At 39.9% G+C, this 26,411-nt stretch overlaps 1 protein-coding gene across 2 annotated transcripts in view; it reads right to left on the minus strand.

Moving 5' to 3' along the window:
- PCSK5 (proprotein convertase subtilisin/kexin type 5) overlaps positions 1-25,754 on the minus strand; it is a 228,426-nt gene extending 202,672 nt beyond the window's left edge. For both annotated transcript variants that reach the window (XM_054283563.1, XM_054283562.1), the window contains exons 1-2: positions 25,115-25,754; positions 1,593-1,697 (exon numbers count right to left, since the gene is read on the minus strand). In XM_054283563.1, the coding sequence (XP_054139538.1) occupies positions 1,593-1,697; positions 25,115-25,312 (303 nt within the window). In that variant the 5' untranslated portion in view covers positions 25,313-25,754. The remainder of the gene's footprint in view (positions 1-1,592; positions 1,698-25,114) is intronic.
- Positions 25,755-26,411: the final 657 nt, after the last annotated feature.

The raw sequence follows: 26,411 nt of genomic DNA on the forward strand, positions 1-26,411 counted from the left end.
GTGAATCACACAAACACTTCTTGCCAGATCTAGTTATTAGAACATCAGCTTCTCTTTGGGTACAGAATCATAAACAGGTTGGGTACCTTGTACAACCCTCACTAGAACTTCTCAATATTGAAGTGATACGTAATGGTTCCGAAATTTAGAAAGTCTATACCAAAAGCAGCGCAGATTGAAGACAAGACTTAAGCAGCATAATAAACAAATGATCATTTTGATTTTCTGCTGTGTTCTGCCTCAGAGTCTCTCACTATTCTAGCCAAAGTAGTCTGGACTGCCTGCCAGAGGTGCAGATGGAGTATCTGGAAGCTGGGTGTAACATCACAGTTTACAGTGGTACATGCATGCAACTCCTGCATTGGTGTGTTAATTGCTCCACCTTTGTACATATGGAAAGAGCATGGACTGATGCAGATGTGAACACTTACTCTTCCTTTTGCATTTTTACCTATACTTACCCTCAGGGTAGTATAAAAGGGTATACAGTATGCTGAGGGTTTATGCTAACCCTCAGTATACACTGCTCAGCAGAGCTGCTGGCGCTCTCAAAGGGTTAAGCAGTTCAGGCCTATCAACAGAGCATTGAGCACAGTTTTTTTGTGTACATTCCTAGTATTGTCCCATCCTCAAGAGGAACTTCAGACCTAAACACAGTTTTCCAGATGGCAGAAGTATTCCTCTATGATGCTCAATTTGTACAGTGCTCAAACTCTTTCACCAGTAACTTTTACTTCTCATAAATGATTTGTTGAGTAAAACCTGACAAACTCTTCACAGAGAACATTCATCATCCAATAATTTAAAAAAGCTTGACGCTGTTATTACCACACCAGGGGCCTGGGGGTTTGTTGGCAAGACTTCATTGCATGAACAGCATAAAAAAGCTAATGGGATCCTCAACAAACTTTTTTTTCTAAAAGAAAACCAGAGGCAATACAGTTCTGCAGTCAGTGAATAAGCTACTAATCACTGAAACTAAAGAATTCAAACAAAAGTGTGTTTTGGGTAGGATACATGAAGATATTATATTTAACTATAAATCAGTAATTAAATTGCGTTGACAGCTACCTATTATAGTGTATGCTACAAAAAAAGGCACCATTTTTCATGCAGATCTTAAAATTAAGATCAGTTAAACTACCAAAAGGACCACAGAAAAGAGTACTCCTTTTAATCCGTTGTAGACCAAGTCCAGAAGAAGACAAGAAAAAAAGCAAGAGAAACTTTCCTCTGAACAGTGTACCATCCCACATTGCCCATTTTTATTTTTAAAGCTGGTTGCTTCACAGAAGAAATCTGCAGACATAGATCTTATGTGTGTGGTTTTGCAGAGAAGCACAGTAATTAGTGCATTATCAAAATTCAAGTACTCATTTAGGAACAATCGTGCACTTTCTGTTCCAAGAATAGCATATACTTAATAGCATGGTATCTTCTTCACTTTGTTTTAATGAGAAGTAGAACCTTAGAAAACAGATAGGGTAATTCTTGTAATGCTATATGCCATTCAGGTGAATGTCCTCTGGTACAGTATTTCATATAAAAAATGCAAAGGCTTTTTCCTCAGACACATGCATGGATTTTCTTACCTTTGGTTCCATTGAAATGAAGCTGTGGGTACCTCTACTTGAGAGAACTGACCTTTTAATTGTTTTACTATGGTAGAAGTGGTAGTAGTCCTTCAATGTTCCAATCTGTAAGAGCAGAAAAGAAAAAAAAGGAGTGGAAGACTTAATTTAATGAAACTGGTTTCCTGTTTTTCATTTTGGAAAGTCTATAAATTATGCAATTTCCTCTGAGCTGAAATGTTACTTGAACCCACTGATCATCTTTCAAAAGAAGGACATATGATATGAAGTAGATGAAGTATCCTTGAGGCAGTAACTGCACAACCAAAGATTATAACTGAGCTGCTTAGTCTGGCTATATCTACCTTTTTAATGTTTAATTTATATGCAGTACTTCAGGTAATTCTATATCAATCTATATCCAAATTTGTCCTCAAACAGCAAGTATAAAAATCATTAAATGGCATTCCATTTAGTTTGCTTAACGAAATGTACTGTAAAACACACTAGACTTGGTTACTTACATAATTAAACTATAAAAAGGACATTCACAGCATTGGACTACACAACAGGAATAGTTTTCCTGTTATATCAAATGAGAGCAAAAATACAAGAAAGAAAGATGGAAATAGTAACTTCATAGGATAATATGCAAATTTCAAATGGTGCAATAAAAATGCTTCTTACTCATCCCTTCAGTACACAATAGAAATACAAATACTGAAGTGACATGGCGTTCACAATTTGAAAAATAAATCTTCCTTTCCACAGTCATCAATATGTCTGCTTTCATTTTTCATTTTTAACTTGAAACTTCAGTTTCACTCACCTACAAATATTCAATCTCCTTGTCTTTGGGAGAATGCCCCTCCAGCTCATTTGGAATTTTACCTACTAGCACACTGCAAATCTTGTAAGATATTTCCTAATTTAGTTTTAAGTTCCTCAATGATGAGCAAAAAAGGGACAATTGAGACTACTGTAATTTCAAGTTAAAACTCAGTGACTTCATGAAACAGGCTTGGCTTTCCAAATAGAGCTAAATGATATCACCAAAGAGAATGGAGCAACACTTGAAAACTTTCACCTTAAAAAACCCCTCAGATTTCTTAATTTGCATCTATAAGAATACACATGCAGGAAACTTGAGAGCTCAGCAGTAAAGACTTGAAGAGAACTGGAAGTAAATCACTCACAAATATTTAGAATATTTAAAATATTAGAAAACAAAAATCTTGGGAAAATTTGAAAGTAGACTACAAAGAAAAGACTGACATTGATAGAAAAAAGCAAAAATTTAAATTAATTCACTTAACAGAGAAAACTGGATCTAGGATATTAACACCAGTCTGTGTGGGTGGTCCATCAATATCTTTATTTTGGAAGAGTAACTTATGTCTAGTGTAACAAAAATACCAAAACATTCCGTTAAATCAATTTAGTTTATCATAAATTAAATAGGAATTGGTTTGTCTAAGACTAATGAGTATATCAGTAGTAGAGTAATTTTCATGCTGCCTTCTCTCTGAAAGGCAATTCCAGCTGAACTGGCACACCTCCACAACACAAGTGAGCTCAGTTGTAGCGAACTGGGTTACATCTGGCTGGTGGCCAGTCAACAGTCCTGCTCCTCAGGGCTCAGTCCTAGGACCAGCTCTGTTCAATATATTTAACAACAATCTGGATACAGGATTTAAATGCTCCATTAGCATGTTTGCTGATGATACCAAACTGGGAGCTGCTGTTGATCCTCTTGAGAGACTAAAGGCCTTGCAGATGCATCTGGATAGGTCAGAGCTATGATTAATGGGATGAAATTTAAAGCTGAAATGCTGGATTCTGCACTGGGGATTAAGTAACACCAGGACAAGTGTAAAATGGGAGTGAAGTGGCTGGAGCACAGCCCTGCAGACAGCAACCTATGGGTGCTGGCTGATATGAAACTAAGTGTGAGTCAGCCATGTATGTGGGCAACCATGAGGCCAAACTGCATCCTGGAGTACCTCAAATACTGCATAACCAGCCAGACAAAGGAGGTGGTTATCTCATCATACTCAGCGTTGGTAAGCCTCATTTAGAGTACTCTCTGCAGGTCTGGACCCCACAATTTAAGAAGGACGTAAAGGTCCTTGAATGCGTCCAGAGGAGGCCAACAAAGCTGGGGAATAGCCTGGAAGGCATAGCTTGTGAAGTGGGGCTGAGCACTTTGGCCTGGAGAATAGTAGGCTGAGGTATAACTCCATTGCTCTATACAGCTTCCTGAGGAGGGGACAAGGAGATGAAGCTGCTGATCTCTTCCCACTAGAATTCCGGGATGTGTCAGAACGGTTCAGAATGGCATCAAAGGAGGTTCACACTGAACTTTCTTTACCAAGAGGAGAGTCAAACAGGCTTTTTGGGGAGGCTGTGAATGCCCCAAGCCTCTCAGTATTTATGAGGCATTTGGAAAATGCCCTTAATAATGTGCTAGAACTGTTGGTCAGCCCTGAATTTGTCAACTAGATGAGCACTGTAGATCCCTTCCAATTCTATTCTATCCTATTCTATTCTCTTCTACTCTGTTCTACTCATTACTTTTGACTACAGCAACTAAAGTTTAGCCTGACTTTAAAAGCCTGTCGCACAGTCCACTAGCATCATGTTACTGTTGAACTCTTTCTACATTTCTATTATTTATAACAACCACTGAAAGTTGGTGCCAAGCTTAGTGCAAGTGCAAGTGATGGCATGCTTCCCTGAGACAGAGGGATGTAATCAGTTACTTCCTGGATGTTTCCTGGACTTATCATTAGTCTCAAGCAAGACTGAAGTGCTAGTGCTAGCTAAGATTGAAGTGATGCTAGCCTTGCTTCGAAAGTCTTCAGAGACCTGTAAAGTGCGTACTCACCCCACCAGTAACCTATAAAGCTAACTGAACTTCTATAGAATTTGCTGCCTTCAGAATGCATTAGAAACCCACTACTTTGTCTGTGTGTCTATGAAGGCACACGTTACTGAAAAGACTCAGCTCAGACAGGCAACTGGATTTTACAACTTCATAGAACTGTTTAAACAGAAAGGCCATATTGCAACAAAAATAAGCATCCATCCTGTTTTGTGCTACAAAGGTCTCAATATCATCCAGCCCTCAGTGTTTTGTCGTGCACTAGTTTAAGGTGTTTATTTATTTAGTTACTTACTGAAGATTAGCTCACCACTCTGACGGCATCCAAACCAGTAAATTTAGGAGATTACCTAAATTTACTTAACTGTACTCCTGGAGGTTCTACAGTTTAGTAGAACTAGCCATTCACGGAACATATTCGAGGCATCTGCATGCTTCCATCCCAAAGGGGACAGCATGAGGCTTTGTAATCCTTGTTCAGATCTACTCCCTCTGAGAACTTGGGCTGTGAAGACAGAATTAAGCCCTTGGAATAATGTGTGGTAATTGCAAGGCAATGTCTTCTAAACATCATTGGTTTTCTGATAATAATAGTGATCATTTAGAATTGTGAGATCCACAGCTTTAGTTCATAACTGACAAGGAATTAAAACAAGCCCAAATCTTTTAAGTGTAATTAAATTCATATTCACTAAATGCCAGTGGCTTTCACAGCAAAGTAACACCAGCATTACTAAAAGCTTTTTTGCCTTCTCTTACCTTAATTGGAATTTACTTAGACCTTCCAATTCCTTGGACCACTAGGAAGTTAAACCATGTAACTACAGCACAATAAAACTTCTCATTGTGTATGTTCTTGTTAAATTGTTTTTTATACTTTTAACTCCCGGGTCCTAGAGGCACTCTCACAGAAAAGCAGTCTGAAGACAGAAACACCAGAGCTAACTACTTTACTACTGCTACAGACTGCTGACAGTTTCACTCATATATCCTTGAGAAATCCTTATACTCCTTTTTTTTTACACAGAGGGCACGATTTCTTTTAAAAAGAAATAAGGAAATATTGCCTGGCCAAAGGAAAAAAATGGATAGTGGGTGTAGAGAAGTCCTAATATCTTTAGAAGTAGTCTTTGTAGATAAACATTTTCAACAGATCTATACATACACTTTAGTTGTACTATGTTTATAGTACAACTAAACATACTATACTATGTTTATTCACATTATATGGTCACCAAACTGATCTATGTGACTAAGCTCTGAAACTAAACTGACTGAAACTTCTATGTAGCTGAACAAGAGTAGGGAAGTCATTCCAGCTACTGGGCAAAAACCTAAGAGATGCTTCTTACCCAGTAAACTATTTTTTTTTTTTTAAGAAGCAAATCTTCTGAACATCTAGGTGCAAAGTGCTCTTCTCCCAGAGGGCTGAGTGGTAAACAAAATGCTACTGATTTGGTGAACTGGAAGACATACTGTAAGATTCCCTGTTTCTCCTGAACTTTAATGAGTTTGCTCCTAAATGGATTTGGAAAGGAAGACAGATCAGGTACAGATATAACTCTGAACTCAGTAAGATACTAAAAGAGCCAAAGAAGCACACCCCTGTGCAGAGAATATAAATCATTATAAATAGGCACAGGATTATATTTCACATGGAGATGAAGGTATGACACTTCCCATTTGTTAGAACTGCAAAAAATTTCCTAAGTTTTAAAGTCCTTGGCAGAAGCAAATATCAAAAACAGAGACATGAAGAAATTTTATGAAGTTTACCCTTATCATCTCATTTTAACAAAATAATTTCAACTCTATTTCAAACTTTACCCTTTTTTTGGATTTAAGCATTTTCATTTGTCTCCAAAACATAATTTCTGGTGTACTCTGTATAATGTGACAACATTTAAAACATTTCATAGTGTCCCAGTTAAAGAGAAAAGGGGGTGGAGTTTTTAGCATTGTTTATTTGATACCACTTACATCATGCTTAGGGGGCAGAGCTTTGGCAGGAAAAAGCCAGGGCCAGAAACTGGGAATTTACCACTCTTGCCTTGGTCACAAAAGCAGAGTGGACTATGCTCTTACCATGGCCTCCAAGAGACCATGGAGGACTTGGTCTCTTCTGCTGCCCACCTGTTTTTTTCCCTTCTCCCATTTTTCCTCTGTAGCTCCACTATGGGAGCTGCAGCGTTGAGGTGGGCAGCTCCAGGCAGCAGAGTGGGAGGCGGCAGTTCAAGCAAGTGCAGAGGACTGAGCTTGGCCAGCAGCTGCACAATTCCTTTTTCCAGATGAACTAGTCTCCCGGTTTTGTTTTGTCCCTGCTTTTCATTCTTTTTGGGCTGGGTGGAAGGGTGGGAGAGAACACTATGCTGTGGAAGCCCTCCTCACCATATTGGCTTTGTTTGGAGACCACACCTAGTGGTATCTTTGAGAAGTGTTTTTCTTTGTTCCTGGTGGTGAATGCTCTTTTTGTGGGTAAGCCACCTTCTTTTTGAATACTTTTTACTATTGATACTGCTGTGGTTATTGTGATTTTAGTAAATTCTTATTTTCATCACATAATCTCTCCTTATTGTCCCTCCCTTATCAGAAGGGGTGGGCGCAAGTGGCGTATTTGGAGTTTAGTTCCCTGTTGGTAAAACCAGCACACCAAGAATAACAGAATGGCCTGGAAGACACCAAGCTGAGTGGTGCAGCTGACACAGCAGACAAATGTGATACCATTAAGAGGGTCCAAGACAAGCTTGAATAGTGAGCCCATAGGGATCTTAAGAGGTCTAACAAAACCAGGCAAAAAATGAACTTCAAATGTAAATCTGAAATCTCACAAGGAGAGTTCATAGCCCTTAATTTTGACCCCTGTCGGCTCGTCATCGTTATCGTGTAATGCTGTTCAATGATACTGCAGAAAACTGCCACTCCCTTTCCTTCTTGAATCACTCCAGACAAGCAAGTCTTAAGCATCTTAAAACCAGTATTCTGGTTCACCATTTAGGGGCAAAAAAGCTCTGCAGAAGCTGTTAGCTGTTCACTGATCCACCCAAATTAAAGCACCCATACCTGGTAAGGGTCCATGTTCATTCCAGACCGGTAACCTAAACTCAACTTATACTGCAAGAAATAGAACTGTGTAGTGGAGGTTTTGGGGGGACTAGGATAGGGTTTTTTCACTGTAAGATACTACAGCAGTGACCACACTTTCTCAGTCTCCAGCTGTTTTCTCAAAAACCCCACTGTTGGGTCAGCCCCGACAGATCTCCAGCACACTGAGGCTGAAGGACCGATCACCATAAGGACAGCAGCAGAGCTGCTCAGACATCTGAGCTGCAGACTCAGATGAGGGCTCTGTCTCTCCCAAACATAATATGAAATTTAAGGGGTTGTTTTATTGGTTAACTAACAGAAATTCAACTGCCCATATTGTGGAGATATCTCTGTATAATAGAGGCAGGAACCTTGTTCTCAAGATTCATATCTGCTTCTCCCATATTCCCTTTTTTTCAGGTTTGTTTTAAATGGACATGATGTCTGCAAAGTGTTGCTGCTTCTGAATAGTGAAACTGAACAAGCCCAAGTTGGGCTTGGTCTTACATACACCCCTTCTTCCTGAAGAATTTTTTGAGTCTCTTAGATGGAAAAAAGGCTATACTGTAAGCAGGAGTTCTAGCCCAGTTTATTGAATCTTCAGTCTGGAGGACAGGATGGTTCAAGTGGAAAAATTAAGATTCCCTTTTGAACCACCTGCATATGAAAAATAAAGAAAACTGCAAAAGAGTGAAGTTAAAAAAAAACACATGGCTATTTTGGCAGAAACATCACAATACCATAGAAGAAAATCGTACTGCCTCTCTTCAACATGGTGGGAACACAACACTTTACCATTTAACTACTGGCATTTCTTCTCATTCAAATGAATGAGTTTGTTTCATTCAAGTTCAAATGGAGAGGAAAGCATATCACCTTACTGAATTAAAATACACCATTTTAGCCTTCTTTTGTATTTTTCATTTATGTTTCAGTTAATTGAATGGAGAAATGTTGTCTGGGCACTTGCCTGGAGCTGGTTTGGCTTTTCAAATAGCTAATGCCAAAAATTAGTAACAGCCATTAAAATAAAGTAGCCCAGCCTTATATTCTTCAAGATATTATCTCTGCTGTTGCTTACATGCTGCTGTATTTTGTTTTAAGAAAAAAGTAACACATTAATTCTTTCAATTGAAAAATAAACTCCAACCTTTTAATTTTCATATTTGTTAGTAGGATTAAAACACATTGATATTCTGAGGTCGGTTATAATTTTTTATATCATTGTAATTCAGTATCTAAGTTAGGATTTTTTACAGTTATGTTATTGCATTCCATATCCATCTATGCCCAAAAATTGTTACTGTAAGATTCCACAAAGCAGGTATGCTGTGCATGTGCCTGGAAACATTGTCTTGGGCATTTTTTAAATCCTCTCTCAGGGGCAGCTTTCGGCTCTTTGCCGCGTGATATATGCTTCGTGGGCTGTTTGGTCTTTGCTCAGGCAAAGGTTTTGTCTTTCCTTTTTGGATTCTCTTTTAATTTTGGTGGGGGGGGGGGGTGTTGCGCATCTTGGAGAGGCTGCATTTGGTGGCTTTGAGCTGCCTTTGGCCAAGTCCACAGGCACCTGCTGGTCAAGGCAGCTCAAGCCGTTGGCTTCCCGCTCCGGAGGGAAAGATGTGGCTGTCCGGAAGGTGCCTATGGAGGTGTGACATCACCTTCCCCTTGTCCTCCAGCTGGACGCGTCTTGTGGAAGGGCATTTCCAGCACTGGGGCCTCTCTTTTTTCCCTGGGGGTTGTGAGATTTATCAGTTTGCTGTCAAAAAGTTACTTACTTTTATTTCCCTTGCCTGCTGGCATTCTGTTACTAAACAGGTTTGGGGCATATTTTTTCACTTCTATCTACTCATATCTCTTTCCTTACTGGTGGAAAGGGATTGGTTGGAAACAAGAGGTATGTTACTCATTTCAGAGTGCCCATTGTCTCAAACCAAGATAGTTGATTTATTTGATTTGAGATTACATCTATAAAAATAGTTTTTCTTATAATTTTACTTTTCCAGGGTTTCTACTGCATTACAGAACATAACTTTTATAGCACACTTATAGTCTCAATTCTAAAATATAATTTAATGTAAACTAAAAGCTACATTTAAATGTGGAGTTCCAAATTCCTAGTTAGATTTATTCTAAACTATTTTTAAAAATCCAAGTTCTACTTTTCTATATAGAGAAATGCTGTACTAAAAATATATTATAAAATAGATTTAGCAACATAAACCAAATTATGTTTCCTCTGAGACTCCTAACTGATCCATAACTTTTAAAAGTTGAGGTGAATTGGAAAAAGCTTCCTACATCACACTTTCTGCATAAAGGTTACTTTGTACAGTTGTATTTTAAAACAAATATTGTCAAATGAAACTCTGCTTTTTGAAATTACAGTACTTTAGTGCTCTCTTGGCAACTTTATTTAGTACTTGGAATTACTCTGAAAAATAAAGAGAAAAAACCTAACAACCAAATAGCAATATAAAGTGTTTTATATCATTTAAAAACCCAGAAAGTTTCTAACACAAACAAGTTTTAGTACAAATCAGCAGGTAAGATTAATTTAGGTATTAGAAAGAATAAGTTCAAACTGTATCATAGCCTTAATTCTAATCCATGCTAGATCACACTAAAATTTATTAATTGAATGTACACTACTATGCAGGAGGAAGAATCCTTTCTAACAGGACTGTAGCAACTTTTGTTAGATTATATGTTTGTGTAAATCCTGTTGTTATTGAAATTATGAACTCTGCTTTACTGAGTTCTGAAAAGTGGGAAAGATTAACTGATTTTTTAAAAATAAATTATGCTTTGATCACATTTAATTAAAAATGGTGCTACTTCTAAAAGTGCAGGTAAAAAAGCAATATTGAAGCCACATCACAAAAACAGAAATCCCAAAGACCCCCATCAGGTAAATAAAGCCAAGGAAAAGCTGCCTGAATAAAGACACTGTGAAAATGATGTTTGAGTCCTACATGGATGAGAAGCAAAGTCTTTCATGCTGCAGGTAACAGGAGCCCCCAGTAAATATATATTCTTTGCAAAAGTTATGACACAAGTAGAGCTTGAGCTTGACCCCTACGCTTCTCTGTTCTAGCTTCAGCTCTGAGAAAAACATGCATCAGTCTTTATGGGAGGACAATATCTGAGCTGTGCTGTGTATTGGCACCCTTTGAACACTTCCCTATAGATGAGGGCATACAGATATGCCGTCAGAGATGTTAAGAATGAATAAAAAGAGAGAAGCTGAAGATAAATTGGGCACTGTGTTGATTGTTCAAGCATTAAATTGAAAAAAATGTCACTACAGTACTTGAAAAATTTCTTTGAAGGTTGGTAGGGGTTTCAGCCACCTCTTCTCTAGGACTGACAAACAGGTTGTGACTACTAGAATGATGTTCAAAAAATAGCTAAAAATTAATGAACACAGGTCCTTTATTATTGGACAGACAGTGGTAGAGGGGTTTTTATGAATTGTAGACTCCAACAGATATATCAGCCTAAAACATCCCTCTGGGGGGAGATGGTGAAGAAAGCCATTCCCACATTTGTCACGTGAAATGTTAAAATTCAAGTGCAGTAATTACAGGCATTAATAACTGCAACTGCAAGCTTTGCCTCGTGAGCACTGCAGGAACTGGGAAGCTCACGTCCCCGCCAAATAAAGTAATGCAATGTTACACAGCAAACCTGTGACCATAGGCTTGCAGTTCCAGGCAACATTACATTTTTCATTAAAATGCTCAAAAGGAAATAAATTGTTTCCTTCATTCTCATTCATCTTTTCTATAATTTCTTTTCAACATAAAAACCAACAAAATATAAATTGGTAGTTTATGCCCCTTTTTGTGAATCCCAGTGAGTCACCACCTTGTTTCTGCAAGTAAAAAGGAGTGAAACAAAGCATATTTTTATTATGCTGAACAAACAAAAGTAACCTCTGCAGCACTTAAAGCAACTTCAATGCAGTCATCATGAATTTGAAAGTTCAAGTCATAACAAACATATTTTTTATCTGCAAAGAAGCCATTAGGCAATATGGTCATGTTTGTTTCAGTACCACAGTCATCATTTTGATGAAGCCATCAAAAAGGAAACAAATACCTTTAACCTTTAATTTTGAAGAGTCAACTAAACTGCCACTGCCTTCTGAAATCTTTTTTTTCCCTTTCCTAACTCAATAATCTATAATTTAAAATGTCTAAATTATATACTGCATTAACTGAAGTGAGCTTTGCCTCTATTTCATTGACTTCCAATCCTATTTTATATTGCATCACAAAACAAATGTAAAATGAGGATGCATACTCATGCAGTGACATGAATGTTTGTTGAAGTAACAAATAGAACTGCCATATACCATAGATTAATAGCTATGTGTTTGTTTCTTCACCTGTGCTGTCATACATGTAATTATAATAAAGCATAAGAACGAGGCTTGACGAAGTTCTGACCAGGCTACTTCATTCATTCAGAAAGCATAAAGGTTAGCTAACAGGTTTTATTTTTTTTAACTACTGCAAGAAAATTGTCACAACAAACAAAGTGCATATTCATTTCCTTTTAAATCTTGATTCTGAAATATTTCATAGGCATCATCCCTGTCCTGAAACTTGTAAACATCTACCCAGTCCCATGGGATCAAGTGCCTTCTCACTTACAAAACTGCAAGTCAGAAATAACTGCTGAAACTAATGAATTTCAGAGGTATAAATCAAGAGCAGTCTAACCTAATGGAGTTACTTGCATGAGTAAAAGATTTAAGAACCAGGCAGTTCTTCTACAACAGTAGAAATACTGTTATATCTGCATCCAGTTATTTAAACATCAATATAAAACTCCTAAGAACATTAATAGCAAGGGAATTTATACCATTCAAAATGACTAATGTGGTGACTTACACTAGTCATACTGTTTACAGCGAACATTTATATTGCCCGCAATAAACCTTTTCATGCTGTACTTTGTCTTACAAACCTGAATTCAGCTCTTACTGGTCATAGGAAGTACAATGTTTTCATTGAACTGACTTTCTCATGAGACTTGATTTAAGCAATTTCCTCTTCTATTACCGATATAATTTACCAAAGAGTTATAAAGAAGTGGCTCATGGGAATATCTAAGACTGAGTTAAGTTCATCTATGTGGGGTGTGTAGGCAGTAAATCCAACTCTCTTACACAGTTAACCTAGATCACACTTCCTCAGCTTTGTACTCCAGCAGAATCTGGTATCTTCCACTCTGTACAACATGTTTAACCAAAGACAGAGAAGTATGCAACTGGTCCAGAATGTCAGGTTACTGACATATTCATCTATTTTACTTGGTTATTGCTTATACTTTAAAACGTTTATACTTTTTTTGTGTAAAAGTTAGACTTGTCAGTATTCTTTATTTATGTCTCCATATGTAAGCCCATTGACTTTGATAAGACAACTAGAGAATCACCTGTTCATGTAACAGTTTAATAGTAAGCAAACAAAAAATTCTCTCTGACAGCATCTAAAGATACACCAAAACAAAAAGCAAGCAAGTGAGTAAATAAGACCAAAAAAATATTTGTGCCCTGTACCATTCAAATATAGTAAGAAATAAAACAGCTACATAATCATAAGTAACATTTAGTAAGGATTTGCGAAGTATTACAGCATACCAAAGAACTCTATTCTAGCATAGCATATGTCTAGCACAGACTTGCAATATTCCATGTAAAGCTGCTATTTGCAGTCACAATAATAAAATAAATAGACAAAAAAGTGACACAAAAAATGATATTAATTCAGATATACATGTCTCTCCCTCTCCTGCTGTACCATTTTTCAAAATGCTAGAAGATTCAATTAAGCTTTCACTGGATTCACTGGAATCTTTTATTGTATTTAATGGTAACTACATGTAATCCTTTTTTAACCTAGACCCCAGCAAGGCCCATATTTTTGATTAAGTGTAGTTAATCTCATTAAGGTAAGAACTAACTTAAGCTTCCAAATTACCTCACACTACAGAGACAAGCCAAAGAGATCTGACACTCGATTCATTACAAAACATCTAAATTTACTAAAACTAATGATAAACAAGTTACAGCTCTCAGACCCTATCTATTACACACATATAAAGAACATTCTTTGGTGATCTTCGCATTTGGAAAGCTGAATCTTACAATCTCAGGGTTGAGAGAATGCCTGAAAGTGTTTTTTCTTGGAGAAAGGATAAAAGTTTCTACTCTACATTTATTTAATACATTGATATTGATACCAAAATACTGAAATAGGAAAAAGATAGCTAAAATGACAACACTGCGTTGGATAAAACAATGTATTTTTCTTTATAAATGGATTTTCATTTCTATTTTGAAACATTGTGTCAGAGTCCTACAAGATAAGAAACATCAGAATAACTATACAAATTTCAACCACCACTAGAACTGCTCACTGTGCAGTTATGTTTGTCAGATTAATATTTCTGTTTTCCAGGCAAGAAATGGAAATTGCTCAAATTTCACACAATTGGAATGACATTTATATACAAGAAAGCTTCCAAAAGAGCAGTCTGTTGCAATGGTAGAACCATTTATTGATGCCACCAGAGTCCAGGGCCCTTTTGGGTCAGGGAATAGTTAACTCTAGTAGAAAACAAAGCTCCGCAACTCTGTTAATTCCAGATGACGGTTTTTATGATTTGTCAGTTGGCAATCCTCATCATGCACTGATCTAAAACTGACTGTGGGTAGGGGCGTGTTGTTCACTGACAATGGAAATCTAAACTACTCCAAGCTGAAGAAAACATTCAGCCTGATCAGACAGGCAGAAAGGAGTAATGACAGGATGTGGTGATGGGCACATGTCAGAAGTGTCCAAGCAATTCCAGATATTGTCATACATGTATCCTCCAGGAGTTAACTTTTATTTCAGTTAGGTATGGCTAAAATACTATTGATATTGCACTTTCAATTCATGGAAAGCAAATTATTTTGTTTACAAAGGAGCAAGGAAGAAAACTTGAAATATCACAATTAATACTGCCATGCTAGCTAGGGCTGGAGCTTGTGTTGTGTGGTGGTGACAGCATACATCTAGTCTGTCAACCTTACTGATTTAACTTGGGTACATGCAAAAACATTTTCAATGTTCTTACTAAGAGACTACTGAGACTTTATTAAACTGCTACTTCATGAATACTTCATGGAGTATAACACTTTAAAAACAAAAGAAGCTAATCTGCTTTTACATACACCTACTCTGTGTGTATCTGCATTAGTTTCACTCTACACCCCATTGGTAAAACTGCCAGTTGTGCAAGGTGGGGCTTAGTTGCTCATGAGAAAACAGCTTATGCTGCAGCCCAATCCTGCAGAGAAGGGGCCTAATAATTTTCAAGAGGGGTAGGGGCACTTCCCCAGCTTAAAGCTGCTAATTTATGCTTGGCTCATTGGAGTGCAGCATATCCACAAAAGCATCCCATTTTTTCCAAAGTTTACTGTTTGATTGATTTGTTTGCCTCCGTTCAGCTCAGCTCAGTTACTCAAGATACAATAGTTGACATTCTGCAGTTCACAATGTTGAAAGATTATGGGTGGAATAACTGAATAAAAACACTCAGTAAATTAAAGTTATTGAAAATCTCATTTTAAAAACAGTTTTCACTTTTCAGAACAGCTGCGTAACAAATGTGATGTCAACTTTTAAAAGGAGATGTGAGATGAGGCTACAAGTCACTACTAGAAAAATGAATAGAAACTAAGAAATAAGATAATTAAGGGACACTTGGGTAGAAAGTCACTGCTTTGGAAATAGTTAAACAGAAGAAAATTCTGCCTTACAAATTTATTGCTGTTCTTAGAAGAGGCCAAGCATATAGATAGAGATGGGTAAATAGTTACACTCTAGTTGAACTTCCAAAAGGCTTTTGACAATTTTTTGAGAATTTAAGAACCCATTGCAAAAGGTCTTCGCAGAAGTAAGCAATCAAAACAAAAGAAAAAAAAACTGAAAGCAAAGCTTAGGAGAAATTTGTTACTTTTTTATTAAATAGCAATTAGCTTCTTGCAATGAGTGGAGGTTCCAGATGGAGTTCTGTTGTGTTCCATTGCAGAATCTCTTCTGGACATTACAAAATATATGCATGGGAAAAAGAGTGAGCAATGAGGTATAGAAATCAGCCATGACAGATGTAAAAACTGCAACAGCTGACTGTGCATGAACTGCAGAAGGACCCTGCAAAACTGAGTGACAACAATATCAAATGAAATCCAGTATAGACAAAAGTAGATTAACTTATGTACAAACCGAAAGTGACACTAAAAAGCACTGTTCAGAGCTACCCAGTACCGTACCATTAAAGAGTGACAACCTCAAGGTTATGGCAGACTAATCCACAGGAACTCAGCTCAGCAGAAGTCCCCACAGTAAATGACATACTAGACATTAGTTATCATATGAAGGATAAAGCAGAGTACATGGCATTATGAGAATAATGCAAGGTTTTCTCACACTAAATACTGTGTAGCTCTAGTTCCCTCTATTCAAAGAGGGAGATCTGAAAAAGTTTCCAAGTAGGAAAAGAAGAAAAGGACAAAGATATGGTACAACAGAAGTTTTATGACAAATAACAAAAAGTAAACTAAGACCCCTCAGCCTAGACACAACATAATTTAGGGGACAATATTCAAAGTCTAAAAAACCAAGTATGGTGTAAGAGTGGACAAAAATCATCTTTCACCACCTCTTTCAGTAGCCATCTAACAAAGCTAGTAAGTAACAAGCAAAAGAGTAGTGTTAAGAAAGAGTAGTAGTGTTAGCAAAGAGTTTGTTACAAGAGTAGCAAACCTTAAAAATCCTTGCCACAGAATATTGCGGATGCTAGAAGTTTCATTTTATTTCAAAGACTGAACAAGAATCTGGACAAAGCAAACACTGCGGATTTCCAAGCACGCAGAAACAATATCCAGTTCAGGCTGGACTCCCTATCTGAAAACAGCTGAAGGCAGTGTTAGGGAGAAGCACTGGATTCTTGTTTTCTTCTTCCTTGCACAGGACAGTAACTTAAAACCACTGCCCATGCCTACAGTAGTGGCATCTAGACAGATCTTCTATCAGCCTTCCATCCTTTTGGGTCTGTTTCAATAAGGGTGCTCAGGCGAACAAAAATGTTATAGGATCTACTTCTCTACGCCCTAGATGTCATACTACTGGCTTTAAAGGTGCAACACAGTCTGCATTTTCTTTCCTGTCTGTTTTTAAGACATGTGTTTGTTCCACAAAGAAAGGCTCCATAAAAGAAAAGGGAATATTCTCTAGGTTTATCCAGAGGGGAAACTACTGACAGACAACACAGAAAATGGAAATTTTCAGTTCCCTTGAAATTGCAAAATATAGCGTAAAGACTAACTAGCAAATTAGATAAAAGAATGTAAAAGTAGGCATACAGGATGCTAAACATAGCTTGAAACACTGGATAAAAATATAATAAGGAACCTACTAGGTTTTGTGGCAAAGTTACAAGAAACAACTGCACATGCCCTCAGAGAAGTTCCAGGCAAGGTTTATGTCCCAAGGTTTATGTCCAATACTGGGGACATTCAGTGAATACAACCAGAGACCCCTTTATTAAACACTCGAGGACCATCAAACGACTTCTAGTAAGGGGTGGAGGCCTGTAAATTGGTTCTAGGAGAAGTGAAGCATAGGTATTAGCTAGGAATTACATTCTAATGAATATGTATGATCATGATGGAATAAAGAGCTTGTTGTCAAGTTTCACAACACACACTGAAACGGAGGAAAAATCCTCTGAAGGTGTCCAGCACTGTAATAAAGAATGCCTGCATTCCAACACTTCAAATTGTGGTAGAAAGTTTATTTTCAAGCTGATTTCAGTATCACTACATGCTACCACTGATTAAACTATATATTTCCAAAAGGACAACATTATCTAATTCTAGTTGACTTTCAGAGACACAGCACTATTCTGTAACACTACACTGCCTTCTAAGCACTCTTACACAAAACCCACTGGTTTTGTTCTAGTTTGAATAAAATATATAGCACACGTTTTAGCTGTGACTTGCAGCATCCCTTAACTCCAATCTGACCCCAGAACACAAACCTAAGTGATGCCTGTTCCTTCTGGCACAGAAACATCCTTAAAAAAAAAAAAAAAAAAAAAAAAAACAAGAAGGGAAAAAAAAAAGTAACTTGAGCAAATATGGGCCTGATGGCTATCCCTTATTAAAAAGCATGCCAGCCCCCTTGGAATCAGGTTTCTTCTCTTTGGAAGAGTCTGTGCATACAATTTTTTCTTTCTTTATTTGTTTAGAACTGTATATTCCCTCTTGCCTGATTAACATGCTTTTTATAATCTCACCTCCATTGTGCAACATCTTGTAATACACAGGAATGTCCACAACAAGCTGTTCTGGCAGGACTTCATTCTGTAGCTCTCATACTCTGCTGGACTTGCCAATGTTTCATTCCAAACAGTTTTTCATTCTGGAAATTTCAATCAAATTGAGCCCAGTATGTTGCCAAATAAACACTTACTGTCTTAAGGTATGTATCATTGGCAAGTGGGATTCTGTTGGATCATATATTTTCCTGCATTTGGCAGGTGACAAAGAGTACCACATGATACAGTTGACATGTATTTCCCCATTTGCTGATTATACAATTGATTATTTGGAGGAGAAGAAAAAGGTGTACTGGTCAATCACAGACCACAGAACACAGCTGTTAAACAAGAAAATAGGACCCTGGAAATGTCTTACCTGAACAACTAGCATTATTTATGGCAAAAGAGTACAAAGGAGTGGGGAGGTTGTATACAAGCAAGACATAATTTCTGGTCAAGGCAAACACATGTCAATCAAAACACAGTAACTATGATGACTGTAGGAGTGGGAGGTCTATCTTCTCTCTCCTAATAGGAAACCAGAAGCTACAGAAGCAAAATAAAGGCTGACCCTGAAAATGTCACAGAGAGACAGATGAAGCACAAGAGCAGGTATATAACACTGGCTGTGACTAAATTTAGTCTGTAAGTTGGAGGAAAAAGAATCATTTTTACAACTGGGGTTAATAATCCACTTATGAATACCTTAAGGTATATTTATCACTCATGATTCTGTCCAATCCAATATTCTTCAGATTTTTATATTTATTATATTATTTATGTTTATTTTGAGTAGATACTTTGCAAAATAAAAACTGTATCTATCTTGAAGTACTACTTGAGTAATAGTACCAAATTCCTGAAGTAGGGCACAGAATTAAACTATGGAACAGTAGGTCAAAACTTCATAAGATTTATCTATTTATTGCAGCAGGGCAGCAAACAATCACCAACTAGAATTCCTCTTGAAATTGTTTTGGTCAATATTTCAACTAGTGACCTGAATACTGGCACAGAAAAGACACCTACCAAAATACATAAAGACTCAGAGATTATATGCTCGTATGTTGAGGGGCAGGAACAGAATTCAAAACAAACTGGCACCATAACACATGGTCTGGAAATGCAGGACAACATTTAGCAAAGGCATAAGCAAAGTACTACACCTAATAAGCAGCCACCTACTGAATAAATTCAGACTGGAGAACAATGGGCTAGGAATTTGGCAGAATCAACCTGTGAACCATAGCAGATCACAGGCTGAACTCTGTCAAGAATGTCATATGGCTACAGGATAGACAAATGCCATAACGGGTTACATAAATAGGAGTGCTTTCCTGAGGACAGCTGAAGGAATCCTTATGCTGTACTCAGCTGTAATGCTCTGGCAGCTCCTCGCTCAATATGAGGATCATCTTAGAAAGACTAGAGTCAAACAGCATGACTGGTCAGTGAAAGGCCTCACTGACATAAAACAAAGGAAAGGACTGAACTTGGATGGAAAACATAAAAGTCTGGAAGAGGGAAATGTTACAACTTTTCTGATGTTGCTACTCTTTACATTCATAGAGAAACAAGAAACACCAGCTTTGAATTGCAGAAAGACTAATACAGTTTTGACTTCATCAGGGCAAAGAGTATAAGAGACCACTAAAACCACTAGCTTCATTGACACTGTGGAACTTCATTACTGAAGACCTTCAAAAACAGGTTACATATCTGCCAGGAAACATGTGGGCATAGCTGGTTTTCCTTAAAGGCACTACAGTGGACAAACCGATCTGCAGTGATTTCCCTCTCGCCCTTCACTTCTACAGCTTTAGCCATTGTCAGTCAGAGGTTGTCATACCAGACATGACTGCTGTCATACCAGAGGTATCATGCACCATGGATTTACATCAATACGTTTTACAGATTTCTTCCAGTTCTTCCATTGAACTCAGTCTGCTCCACTCCTGCACTTTGATTGAGAGACACAGTTTTCACAAACATTGTCATTTGTAAATTGAGCTGGCTACTACTTGTTATTCTTAAAAATATAATTTCGTTTGTGCTTGCCTAAGGGCTTTAAATAAAAAAATCATCACACAATTTGTAGCTTGACCACTATACTGTTACACAAGATTATCACCTTCCCTCATTTTATAACAACACACAAATGCTACTAGATTGTCTGCATGATCAGAAAGCATTCCTTTTCTTCACCCAGCTCCTAATGAAAAGCTCACATTTACTAGAACTACAATGTGCTCTCTCTCCCTCCTTCCTCCCATTTTTAACTGCAGAGATGAGAAAACTATCACTAAATATGAAGAAATAGCCATGGTATACCCTTTGTAGACTACAATATGTTCAGGTGTACCAGTTCTGTGGCATTATGAGCATTTGCAAAAAATGTTTTTCAGAACTTATATTTTCCAAATATTTGTCTCCTGGTGATTATTCTGTACCACCCCTTAAGGCTCTTTTTTCCTTCTATGTAAAAGAGAAAATTCTGTTTTCCTTGGTGTATTTTTACCTATCTGCATTTGCTGATATGTAAAAATATCTGCATATGCATACAACTTAGAGTACACCTATCTTTAATTCTTTTGATACCATTGTCCTGATACTTGTACCCTTAGTACTCAGGACTTCATTAAAATTATTACAAGTATTAAATTTTACTAAGGCATACTCTGTTGCAATACTGTGAGCACACAGGCTCTTAAGAGGTATGATTCTTCTATTATCTATCAATATTATGGGGTACTTGAACCTTACACAAAGGCCTATCATCTTGCTTTTTTGAGACATCCTTGTAAAGTGGTGGGAGACTTTTGGCAGCAAGCTCCTTCCTTTGCTGAAGACAACCACTGTAGTTTAGGCTTTTTATCTCAAATTAAGTTCCTTTTTTCCTAAACTGCTTCCTTGTCTTGCAATTTGAAATACTTAGTTTGCAAAATTTACTTCTGCCTTCCATCAGGAATAGATTTGTAAAATGAAAAACAGCCATTCCTCCCATTCTTTCTATCAATTGACCTTGTTACACAACATCTTCTCTGTGACATCAAAAGAATGTCAGGTTTGAAATGAACTGTTGAAATGAACAGGTTTGAAATATTATTTACTAAACTTTTGTGTGATCTGCTGGCTTCAAATAATACTCCCAGTTAAAACAAACAAACAAGCAAACCCACCACAAAACACTTACTGGCAAGCGATATCAGCATTTACATTATTTAGAAAGCCAGATCTGTTTATCCTACTGTGATTCCTCAAGCTGAAAACGCTTACGTGCCTTTTGGCTAATAGTGTCTATTCCTTGTATGAAGAAAACTGTAGGGATTGGGTGGACAGTCACTCGCAAAGAGCAGGGAATAGGCTACTCACTTCTGGAAGAGATCAGAAAGGTAAAATTCCTGAACAAATACTATCAGGAGAAAAAAGATGTGATGTGGGAAAGTGCTCACCCACCCTCAGCTCATGCCTAGAATTAAGAAAGAAGAAAGGAAGAACAGGATCTGAAGTTTACTATTGCAGCATTTCTCTCAATGCAACCACAGATATCTTTATCTCTTCCATTCTTCCATCACTTTGGGGTACCAACCGTTTGTCTTTCCTGTGCTCCTCAACCTTGAAGGAAAATCCACTGCCTGAACAAGAAACTCCTGGCACCTGATGACAGCAAATAGCCACAATATTTAAACCAACTGTACAAAATGCTACACAGACGATATGCTTAACCCTTGACAGCTGCCAACAGTGAAAGAAATGTTCCTAAATGTCAGTGGCAGATACTTTGCCCTAAGGTAAGGTCTGCTTTGTGTAGCCACTGCAAAGAGGTGCTGGGGATGCACTATAGCCCAAATTGCTCCATCCAGCGTGGAACTTAGAACAACTCCCTAGCTGCATTATGTTAGGCTATCTTATCACAGTCCCAGAGGGCTCACAGGTCCAGACCACTGTCTTAGAAGACCTGTGCAAAAAGAACTATGCAACACTTCTTCATGCTAGAGAAACTACTAATTGCCCTTCAAGGGTAAGTCAGAAAACCTACATTGGAAAAGGGGGAAAGAAGTCAACTCTATGCATTTAAGTCCTGATATTACATGTTTGTATAATTTTGAAGTCCAGCGAAGTCCACTCTCATTGGTAATACAGGAAATACAAGATAAACAAGAAGTATGTCAGAGTAATTTGTAGGAAACAGGAAACAGAACATGTAGCCTGGAAAAACATAAAGAGGATTCTTTCTCTGTTGTGCTGTGTTCCCTAAATTTAATGGAAAATTCTTCTATTCAATGAATACAGAAGCTAAAGCTTTGAGTTTTTATAGTAAGACACGAAGACTACAGAAGTCTGAGAGCAATAAAAGTTTACCAGAAACTGTGAGAGAGAGTTCTCATTTGCTCATCAGCAGGTCATCTCAAGGCCTCTTTTAACAGCCCCTTCTGCCATCTATTTCTGATTCACTTGTCCAGTCATTCAGCAAGACATTGCACGTTTACTATGGCAATGAAAATTACTCAAGAGGTATTTCAAGACTCAACTGGATATTCTCCAAATCACACAAGCATCAAAAAAACAGTACGTTAAATTCCTCCCATCACCAGGAATGCACTAAATAACAAAAACTGGGAGAAGGGATGTTAGCCAGTATTTACAATTCAGAGCCTTCCTGGGTCTACCATCTTGTCTCCACTGACCAATTTTATGAACCTTTCAATGCCATTTTTCCACAAACACAAAATTATAGTCAGTGGAAACAAGCCCTTCAGAACCCCTCTTTCCCCTAGTTTCCTGCAGCTCTAATAATGCAATTTACTGTTGTCAGAATGCTCCTGGTTTGCAAATTTCATTTTTATACAGTTTCACTACTTCTTATCTTGAATATTTTAAATAGATTCTTTTTCTGGATAATTTGTAAGTTGGTCCTTTGGACCAGCTGCAGTGGAATTTTGATTTAGCTTTTTGCGCTTTCTTTTTAAAGATGAGCTCATAAATTTAATGCAACCAAAACATTATGCCTATTGTGTAACTCTATGAGAAAATTCTGCTTACTGATGTCTCTTTTTTTCAGAGCATATTCAGCGAAGCAAATATCTTTCAACATCTCACACAAAATATTTTTTTTAATTGCTTGCAATTGTCGCTCAGTAATAACCAGAAGATTATGCCCCATTCTTATCTTCTTTTTGCACTTCCTGTTTTGTATGAAATATTTTCCTGCTTTTCTAGATCTATGAAAAAAGCTCACTATGGGCAAGCCCACCTCGTCTGTCCAAACTGTTCCTGATTCCTATTCTCCAAAAGTTAATACCTTAACTCCATTTACCCGTCTTTACCTAGACACACAGTCTAGTCTTCTTTCATCCATATACCTAATAAAGTATTTTCCAGCTTTCAATTACTTATAGTGTCTATTTTTTCTCATTCTCATCTGTATTTCTAATCTGCATTATTCATAGTTGTATATTTCACAGCTGTACATAGACACTTTCACTGACACATAAGAAACAACAGAGGCTTACTGCATTCTTTCCTTAATTCAAGATGGGGCTTACATATGCAAAGTACAAAAAGGCAGGCTCTGAGCTGACCAGCCAGCCTGACAAAAGAAAAAATGGGGAAAGGCGCATCCTGCAGCTGACACTAATTAGCTGTTGCTAATTTTGGCACTATAAGGGCCCAGATAGGAACACAAACATCTTGAGCATAAAACGTGTTAGACTAAAAAGAAAGCTGATGCAAAAAATTTTGATTCCTAAACTTTAGTTCCGAAGTAGTACTTCAATTTTGACATGCAATCTTCCTCCCAAATTTTAGTGCCTCCAGCTGGAAGTAGTATTGCCTGCCTGCTTAAGTGCTCCACGAGAGAAGTTGATACTCAGTTTTACTAAGCAACTGCATCCTTACACATCATGTTTTGCGCTACCCCAGTGACATTTTCCAGCTTTTCTCATGTAAATTATTTATCTTAATTGACCACACAGCTGTCTTATTCAGGCTTGCAATGAGTGGGAACATTGAGATGTACTTTAAACTTTTGATTCAATGATGTAGTAAGTGGGAACCCTTTTTAAAACACAATAATAATCAGACCTTACTTTGATTTGGTTGATATGAAACGCCTGGAGTGTAAACACAGCTGCGTTTTCGTAACTCACATGCACAAAAGGAAGCCTTCTGTACCTGTAAATGCTCATTTCTAACCTTTCAATTCATGTAGAATAAACTAGAGTCTACAAAGAATGTACTTGGATGTTTGCACCCAAGCATGCAACAGGACTGTTTATTTTGTAGGCACTCGCCTTGTAAACCCGACATATGCAACTTGGATTTTGAGAACAACAGCGAGGAAAGCCTAGAACGCTGAGTATAAACTCCTTAAGAAGCAGTGATGTTAGGACATTTCAAAGATAACTGTGCCTATTTGTAGAAGAGGGGCATTTTTCAGTGTGATGTAATCCAGTAAGAACCAGGTGCTCGCTAACTTGCAGTTTCTGAACCTGACTGTATCCAAGAATTTTCTGACGTTGTGATATCTGGACCGAGCCAAGCCCAGGTGTGGCCTCGGCCCCAAGGGCGCGCTCTCCCTCCCCAGGGAACGCCGCGGGCAGCCGCCCGCCTGGCACCGCTGCGGGACTCCCTGCCACCGCCTCCTTCCGCACGCCCCGCCAGCGCGGGGGTTGGGACGCCCTCCGCGCCCAGCCGGCGGCCGCGGCTGCCACGTCCTGGCTGCCGGCGAGAGAGACCGGCGCTCGCAGCAGGACGAGCTCGTCTTGTACCAGCGCTTTTCAACTCGGAAAGGGGACACCGGAGGCTGTCCGCCGCGGAGCGCAAAGTTCAGCCGCAGCGAGGCGGCGCGCAGAGCCGCGGCGGGACGCCCCCCGGCGATGCCCTCCCCCTCCCGCCCCGCGGGCGGCTCCCTGGCCCGCGCCCAGTTTCACACCTGGCTTTGAAGGGGAAGGCCACGACCCCAAGCTCTCCGGCGTACCTGTCCCCGCGCATCACCTCCTGGGGCCCGCGGCGGGAAGCCGGGGCGGCTCCGCTGACCGCCCCGCGGCGGCGGCGGGGCCTGCGGCGGGGCCGTGCTCGGGCAGCGGCCGCAGGGCCGCCCGTCCCTTGCCCTCGTCGTTGTCCCTGCCCCGGCGGGGCAGGGCGGCCGCAGCGGCGGTGCCCGTTAGGAAGTAGTTGTGACTAGCGTTACCTGTCCTATATTGACGTATCCGTATTTGCTCGCTATCCTGTTGGCCTCCGGGAGCCCCCCGGTTATCCGCACAGCCCAGTGGTTGGTGTAGAGGCGCGTCCTGCAGGCGGGCAGCAGGAACCCCAGCACCAGGGTGAGCCGGCAGAGAAGGTCCCCGCCGCCTCCGCCTCCCCAGCAACAGCGGCGCTTCCAGCCCATCTTCTCCTCTGCACGCAACCCCCACAAAACTTCTTCCTTCTTCCAAGGCCCTTGTCCTCCCCTCCGGGCCGCTCCGGCGGTACGTCCTCCGAAGTTAGCCCGAGGAAGAAACTAGGAAGAGCTTGGAGTAGTGCATTGAACCACCCGGGGGTTAAATGATGAGGGGCTGGGAATAGTGGTTCTGATCAGTGATTGCTGCTGTGCCCTCTTCCCGCCGCTCTCCCGGAATTAAGTAACTTGCTTGTGAGAGCTTCTCTCACTGTTCCTGAGCGCCAGCTTCCCCCTCTATCCCTAGCTACATGGGAAGTCGTCTCTCCGCGGGGAGGAGGGGTCCTTATCCCTCTCCCTACGTTTCCCTCCTCTCTGACTTCCTTCCCCCTGCCAGTGGTCTTCTGCCTCCTCTCCCGCGTCGGGCTTTTCTTCGCCTCTACTCGCTCCCTCTCTCCGGAATCCGGGAGCAGCGCGGCTGCGACGGCAGGCGATGTGTGAGTGTTGGCAGCTCGGAGCCTCAGTGCACTCCGACTCGGCCACCTCCCTCTCCCCTCCCTCCTCCTTCTCCTCCGCCTCCTCTCCCCGCCCTCGCTCCCGCAGCGCCGAAGGCCAGGGGAAATGGCAGCCGCGTCGGCGCCGGGTTGCCTCGCTCTCCGCGCTCCTGGGCCCCGGGCTACTGCTGGTCTCGTCGGCCGCCGCCCCCGAGCGCTGTCTCTGCCCCCCCGCCGGCCCCGGAGGCCGCCGCCCCGCCGGCGGGGCTGCAGCAGGCGCGGCGAGGTGCGAGGCCTGCGGCAAGGCCTCGTGTTCGGCACCGGGGGCGGCCTGCCGGCCTTGCGCTCGCGGGGCGCCCCGGGCGAGGAGGGGCCGAAGGAGAGCCCCAGCTGTTCGGGTAGGCCGGGTCTGCCCTGGCCTGCCGTTCCCAGGAGAAACTGCTCGGCTGCCAGGCAGGACAGGAACAGCCCCACAGCTGCCTCTCCGGCAGCCACTGTGTGCCCGTTTGCTGACTGCGCTTCACCTACATGGTCCTTTAATGCAACCGGTCTGTCCATGGTCACCACCTTCAAAAAAGAAAACTGGGTGGCTGCTGCTTTGGCAGAGGATTGGTGTT

This window comes from Melozone crissalis, unplaced genomic scaffold (genome assembly GCF_028551555.1).
Source record: "Melozone crissalis strain CALT ecotype California unplaced genomic scaffold, PUWL_Pcris_2 ptg000036l_1, whole genome shotgun sequence".
Taxonomy (NCBI): domain Eukaryota; kingdom Metazoa; phylum Chordata; class Aves; order Passeriformes; family Passerellidae; genus Melozone; species Melozone crissalis.